Here is a 7,473-nt window from a genome sequence, read left to right on the forward strand (position 1 = left end):
CCAATACACCAAAATTTGTTGCAGAATAGATTGGATAAGTGTATATCTACCCCCCAAGAATAGCCAATGATATGACCATAAAGATAATCTCTTCTACAATTTCTCCAATAACCAATGCCAATCTAAAATTTTGTAATTGTTTGGTTTCAATCTGAAACCCGGATATGAAAGACCATCTTCCAAATTCTAGACCATGCAACCCCAAAAAGTTTGGCAATTTTGTCGATTTCCTCCACATCTCCAAAAAAATGTACCAAAACATACCTTTTACCATTGGTACATAATCCAGAAGCAACACGAGATCTAAAAAGAATATAGTGTAATACATTCCACCTTGCCCAGGATACCTGCCCAAAGGTTAAAACATCATCAACAAAAGATAAATGTGTGATTACAACTCTACGGGTTACCTGAACCCCACAGAAAACCCCATGCTTGCGCACCTCCCTAATTTTCAATCTTAGACCATCCATAACTAGAATGAATAGTAAGGGGGATAAAGAAAAACCTTGATAGAGTCCTCTACCAGCCCAAAAGAAATTTGAAGGGGAACCATTTATCAAAACAACAAAGTTTGTAGATGTCACACAAGCCATAACCCATTATATATTTAGCACATAAAGCCCTATCTTTATAAGAGTCAATATTAGGAAAGTCCAATCGACACAATCATAGGATTTATGGAGATCCAATTTCATAAGAAAAGTATATTTTTCCTTATATGAATCGAGTGCATACATTCCTCTAAAATGGGAACCACATCATGAATTTTCAGGTTGGGGAGAAAACCGAACTGCTCGGCAGAGATATGAGCTAAAATGGCTACAATTAACTGGCAGATAATGATCTTAGAAATCAACTTATAAGAAATGTTGCGAAGGGAGATAGGGAAAAAAACTGAGAAATAAGTCGAGTGGGAAGATTTCAAGATGAGAGTTATAAAAGTGGAGTTGATTTCCCTAGAGATCCTACATGAGATACGAGATTCCTCTACCATATTCAAAATATCCAATCCCATGACATCAAAAAAGTACAATAATAGTTCAACTGTCTAGCCATGAGGACTAGGACATCTATCCTTTGCAAAAGATTTAAGTACCACAGAGACCTCTTCAATGGAAGCAGGCCTTCCCACTTCATCATTTAGTTCTACAAAGAACGTGTCTGGGAAGGCCTCTAACCCCCATAGTTGATCGTGAATGTGCATGCCTGAATGAACAACGAATAAGCTCTCGAAATAGAGAACCACCTCCCTCTGGATCTCCGTGGTATTATAGACCCTGTCACATCAAGCATATTCTATCTCCCAAATAGAATTCCCTTTCCTCCACTAAGAGGCATATTGTTATAAGAAACCTGTATTTAGATCCCCTTAATCCAAAGTGTCTGACTTTTGAGATGCCAAGTTGCCTCCTGAATGTTTAGAATATGCCTTTTCTCGCTTTTCAACTCTTGCATGCACAAAAGATGTAGAGGAGACAGGGCTCGAGGGTCCACTTTAACTGCCAAGCATGCCATATCTGCCTCAATCCTCACTCAATCCTCCTTCATTTTATGCATTTTAAATCTCTCCCAAATTTGAACCTTACTCTTTAATCTTTTTAATTTGACTGAAATAAGTCTCATTGTTGAATCATCAATTAGAGTTTCCAAGGAAGTCCAAGACCCCCTAACCAACTTTTTAAAGTCTTCATCCTCAAGCCAAATTCTTTTGAATTTAAAAGGGAGCCCCTTCCACCTTAATCCCCCATGCCATTGAAGCAGGATTGGCGAGTGATAAAAAATATTTTCATGCAAAACCCATGATCTCACATTCCCCAAAGTCTCAAATAAATTCTCATGAATAAAAAATTTATCCAACCTCTTCCCAATATGATATGAACTTGATCTGCCATTCACCCATGTCAGAGCCAGGGGAAAATGGTGAACATCCAACAGATTATTACCAATGAAGAGGCCTCGTAGGTAACTTCCTAATGGATCAACCTGAGATTTCGAGCCCTAACACTCCTTGCCTGAAAGAGTGCCATTAAGATCCCCAACAATGATCATCAAACCAATCTTAAGAATCCCACATGCATCTAATATGTCCCAGAAAGCATGTCTATCCCATTAAGGGGCATATATATTAAGAAAATGTATGCGACCAGAAATACCCCTGAAAACCCCAATCAAAAAGATTCCTTCAAAACATTTAAAGACTATCAGGAAGACCAAAATTGTGGGTTTTCCATTTAATTTGTTTTTAAGATACAAAGAGTAAATAAGTGGAGTTGCAACCAAAACCAACAATTGTTGTTATACAATATTGTGATGGACATTGAATGACACTATAAATCAGGGACATCACAACCCCTTAGCCTGAACTTTGTAGATTTTCAGAATATCCTCAAATGTAATAAACATTTCATTTGAAAATATGTAAATTTAAAACTAAAATAATATATATTTCAATATGATTAATTGGGGAGATAAAAGAAGGGATCACATCCCATAGGTGTATTAGGAAAGAAAAGCCTAAAATGAGGGCGTCGAGGAGAATTGGCCTCGTGATCTCTCATTTGGCAAGGTGCTTTAGCAATGAGAACTCCACCAATTGAGTTAACCATTGGGGCTAAGTTGTTTTCTTATATTTTGTATCTCAAAATATTGTCTTATATTTTTATTTCCAAATTATATTATATTCTTGAATTATATTATACTTTCATGATGGTGATAACATGATTTCAAGTAAATTTCAAGCCTTAGATTGACATGAACAAAAAATATCATAACTACCAAAGGAGACAATGACTATGTTGTTTTGCAGCTATCCCACTTATTGAGTACGTTTGGCATTTGATTTTCAAGAAATGATGTGTGACTTATTGAGTAATGTAGAGATGTGTTGTACTTAAATTTAAAAAAATATAAATTATAAAATTGAGATGAAAAATATAATTTTTTTTCAAATTTAATTATTTTTATTAATTAGTAGTAATGGATGAAATTGTCAATTTGGCTAAAATCAATAGAATTTTAGATTTTTTTTTTGTTTAAAATGGTTTTTTTTTTTACTATATAAATTTTTTAATGTATTAATGAATCCTTCATGAAAAACTCTAGGGCACTAGAAGTCTAGAGTAAATAGGATAAACTTATGGTAGTTACAAATATCTACTCCATCTCAACTAAAATTTACTACCAACATGGTCCTTGGACTTTTTGTTTAATTTTTTTTTACTATATGTGTTTTTAATGTATTAATAGATCCAACTCCTTAAAAAACTTGAACTCTAGAGTAAATAACATAAACATATAATACTTAAAAATATATGCTCCAAATAACATAAACTTATAATACTTAAAAATATATGCTCCATATTAATTCAGGCTTAATCATCTCAGTGCTCTTTAAATTCAGATCTAAAATAGATCTAAGCAATTTCTTCTTTCCATACTGCATTACCAATTCACATACTTATGAAAAAAATATCTATTCAATTACAAAATATTATAATAAAAATGGTGTAAAGTCAGCCTAAATATTTCTAGAACCCTACCCAAAAAAATTATGTTTTACCCTTCACATTGGCATCCCACCTCTGTTTTACCCTCCACATTGGCATCCCACCCATGTTTTACCCTCCACATTGGCCTCCCACATTACACCTCTCCCAATTTTTTGAAGTCTAAACGTCAGAAGTCATTACCGATTTAAAAATGAAAAGCGAAAACTATGTTTTAGGAAACACTACCCACATAAAAGTGAAAGGCAATTTTAACTTTAAACCTCAGATATCATTGCCCATTTAAAAGTGAAAAGTTATAGCTTAAAAGTGAAGGAGTCGTCTATCGAGGCGGAGGAGAACGTCATTTGAGTGGCAGGAAATTGAGTAAAAAATTCAAATTTTTTTGTAAAGGTAGTGTTTGAATCTTGTTTTTATGGTGGAAATGGATCAGCACCATAAAAAAATTTTAGACACTTAAAATTTTGAAGTTTAACAACTATAACTTGGATTTACAAAATTCCTTGCCAGATTTTCTCTCAATATAACTGGAATTTCCATATTTTTGGGACACTTCCTCCGGACTACCGCAAAAGTGAATAGCGAAAACTAAGTTTGCGGAAACATTTCCCATTTAAAAGCGAAAGCCATTTGCAATATGGACCGCAAATGTCTGAGTAGATCATTTTACCAATTATGACTATTGCATCTGGTACTCTTAAGAAATGTAATACAAAGAGACCGAGAATGATCTAGGCTGAGTTGATATCTTGAACAGTACTCTGAGTTGATATTTCAAAGCAACACAATCGCTGCGTTTGACGCAATTTATGTTTACATATTCATCTGGATGTATCTACAACATTATTAATTTTTTTCAGAGAAAACAACATTATTAAAGTTGCAGAGAAGTATTATGAATGTCTACATTAGATCATAAACAGGGAAGAAACTCAGCTTTTGTTGAAAGTCAAAGAACTATTTCCACCAGCTCTTTATTTGAGTCCATTGCAAAATCACACATCATCAAACATCAAGCAAATTTTCAAAACCCTAATTTCACAAATTATACACATCCCACTAGAACTATGCCTTAAATGAACATTCAGAATATAGCATAAGCATCCTGAATCACAAAACCAAACTCTAAATGAACTGGTAAAGTAGCTCCTCTACTAGGTTTTAATTGGAGACATAGATATGGATCAAGCTTAAGGAACAAAATGAGATGCCTTCATTTTGTCGATCCAATGTGCCAGAGAAGTTTCTGTATTTCGAAACCCAAAGAAACCATACTCTTTACTCTTATTCATGCTATGTACCATTTCCCGGCGACGATTTAATATAGCATCTGCAAACCACCAGTTTCCCACTTCTCCCATCTTTGTTGGGTGGAGATTATTTTCTCTGACAATTGCATCCCAGACTGGACCTTTGTCTTTCATAACCTCAACCAGTCTAAAGCCTTCACCTTCGTATGGTGATGGCTCTAGACCAAATTTTTTTGCTATGATTCCCCAAAGGCGTTTCCATTTAAACACATCTCCATTAGTACAATTAAAAGCCTGGTTCTTGGCATAAGGGTCTGTTGCAGCCCAAATTTCTTGCTCTGCAATCAAATCTGCATCAGATATATCCATAAGCTGTTCCCATGCAATTGTGTTGCCTGGGAATTTGAAGGGCAGCCCCTCATGTTTGCAAATGGCAGCATAAACACAGAGTGTGCATACAGCATTCATTAAGCTCCAAGGAGAAAAGCCAAATATGATTGTGGGGCGGTGAATGGACCATGTTAATTTCTCTTTCTTCTTTGCAGCCTCAAAAACAATATCCTCCAGAGTGTAATAAAAATTGGGCACAGGTAACCTAGGAAGCTCTTCATGATAAGGCGGCTCGTGCTGCTGAAAATTACGATTCCTGGCCACTGCATCAGATGGACCCAAGTAGCTTTTTGCCCCAGTCTGAAGACAAATGTGCTGAAAATTTTCTGCATTGGGCAGGAGTGCATCTAACACATTACTTAACATTCTTCCATTGTCCTCACAATTCTGCTCCTCTGTTTTCCTGCTCACCCAAACAACCCAGAAAAGATGGGTGACATCCTTCAATGGTGAAATCTTTTCCAAAGTGAGTTCTCTCTCCAAAACATCACATTGAATGTATTCAACTGGAGTATCTAGCGACCAATCTGGCTTCGGCCTCCTAGCAACTCCATAAATTTTCCAAGGTCCACCCGGAGTGTCAGGCAAAGGCAAGATTTCTGCTAAGCTATTGCCCACGATTCCTGTTACCCCTATAACCAGTGCCACTCGTGGTTGTTTCCCCAATTTCTCTTCAGAACATTCACCTTTGGTTTCAAATTTTCTCTGCATTGAAATAGGTAAGTGTTACCAAAAATGCAAGTGCAGCCATACAATATAATGAAGCAACAGTGCAATCCCCAATGCAGCAAAGTAGCCCACCTAAACACCGAAAGTTGGTAAGCTTATGTGTGCAAACTCTGAAGCTCAAGACACCTTTTCCAAATTCTACTATTTAATAAATGTGCCATTTGTGTGGACTCGGGAGAAAAGGATAAACGAAACATATACATTTTCATTGCAATTTAGAAATGGATATCAAAATAAACCTTAGGGTAATGTCCATTTTAAATACATCCTAGTACACTTAAAATTAAATTTCAATCACTACCCTCTGCAGTTAAACGAGATTCCAATCACAACCATTTTTTTTCACAAAAGAAAAGTCAAACAATATCGGTATTGGGCGGTGATTGAGATCGGGTTAAAAAATAAATTAATTAATTAACTTACTATCACACAAATTACTAAATTAAAAAAAATCAAATAATTTAAACAAATTTAATATTTAGTAATAGAGAAAATTGCAAAATAAAACATTAGTTTTTAACAAAAACTAACCAGTATGCTCTAAAACTGTGTTTGTTTGGTTAAAAACATATTTTTTGTTGAGATGTAAAAAATAAGTTAAAAGTTAAAGACCTCAAAATATTTGGCAAAGATGAAAGCTTGTTTTTATAACCTACCGGCCAATAATTATAATAGGGTGATTTTTTTAAATAACAATGATAAATCAACATGCAATTCCTACCATTATAATAGCGTGATTCTTTTAAATAACAATGATAAATCAACATGCAATTCCAACGAAGTTATGATAAAGTTAAAACAAAAAAAATACATATAAACTGAAATAGATATAGGTTAACACGAGAGATGGCCAAGTGAACCTGCCTGCCTGGAATACCAGCTCATTGTTACACGCTACACACTATGCCAAACACCAATCTGCGAAATCAGACATCAAAGCGAAGTTCCATAATACATTACTTCATTAAATCTTGCCCACCAAACTCATTATAGGTCATGTTAGTGGAGTCTGAACCAATCAATGTAAAACAGTGAACCAATTCTGAAATTTCCACGTTATCACAATGAGCATAATGAGATACGATTACCAGAAGAAATTAGCGTTGTGGTTCAGAAATGAAGGCAGCTGCGCAGAGATTCCTGTTGGATTTCTGCAACAAATACTGCATTAGGGATCTTCACTTTTCTGCAACAAATACTGCGTTAGGGATCTTCACTTATTTGTAAGACCAGTGACGAGGATTTATAAGCATTTCTACGCGTTAGGGACGACTTAGTTGCCAAGTCTAGATGCTACGGACACTGTCTAGATTCCTCGTTTTGTTTTCAGGGTTGACACCCACATGTTAGGTTCATAAATTGATTACCAAGTCTAATTTTCATCTGCAATTAACTTATTAACTGCCTTACGCTTTATTGGTTATACTTGTGATTCTTATGCTATAAAGTATCCAACTTTTTTTTGAGTTGTTATTAATTTTTCTTTGACTAAAAAAATTTAAAATCTATCCAAAATTTAACATTATGAAATTAAATTTATTATTTTTAAATAAAATTTATTTCTATTTATCTTAAATATGATTGGTTGAAATTTC

General features: G+C 34.8%; 1 protein-coding gene across 2 annotated transcripts; it reads right to left on the reverse strand.

Annotated features, from left to right (window-relative positions):
• Positions 1-4,545: 4,545 nt before the first annotated feature.
• On the reverse strand, positions 4,546-7,105 carry LOC149197752 (3-oxo-Delta(4,5)-steroid 5-beta-reductase-like). 2 transcript variants are annotated; one of them, XM_089405945.1, is made up of 3 exons: positions 6,967-7,105; positions 6,743-6,796; positions 4,546-5,854 (listed from the first exon to the last, which is right to left on the reverse strand). In XM_089405945.1, exons 2-3 carry the CDS (start codon positions 6,761-6,763, stop codon positions 4,700-4,702), a joined length of 1,176 nt encoding a protein of 391 aa, XP_089262071.1. In that variant the 5' UTR covers positions 6,764-6,796; positions 6,967-7,105; the 3' UTR covers positions 4,546-4,699. The 2 variants fall into 2 exon arrangements, with proteins under 2 accessions (XP_089262071.1, XP_089262072.1); XM_089405946.1 differs by having other exon boundaries at positions 6,743-6,779; positions 6,967-7,061.
• Between the last annotated feature and the right edge of the window lie 368 nt (positions 7,106-7,473).

The sequence above is a fragment of the Pinus tabuliformis genome, chromosome 2_2, assembly GCF_031772625.1.
Source record: "Pinus tabuliformis cultivar Carrire ecotype Pingquan chromosome 2_2, CPIR1, whole genome shotgun sequence".
In the NCBI taxonomy this organism is placed as follows: Eukaryota; Viridiplantae; Streptophyta; class Pinopsida; order Pinales; family Pinaceae; genus Pinus; species Pinus tabuliformis.

Coding starts and splice junctions, on each gene's coding strand:
- LOC149197752 (XM_089405945.1), bottom strand. CDS start 6,763: ATGAGCTGGTATTCCAGGCAG. Junction 5,855..6,742: donor TGAGCTGGTATTCCAGGCAG/GCAGGTTCACTT, acceptor ATTTCAATGCAG/AGAAAATTTGAAACCAAAGG.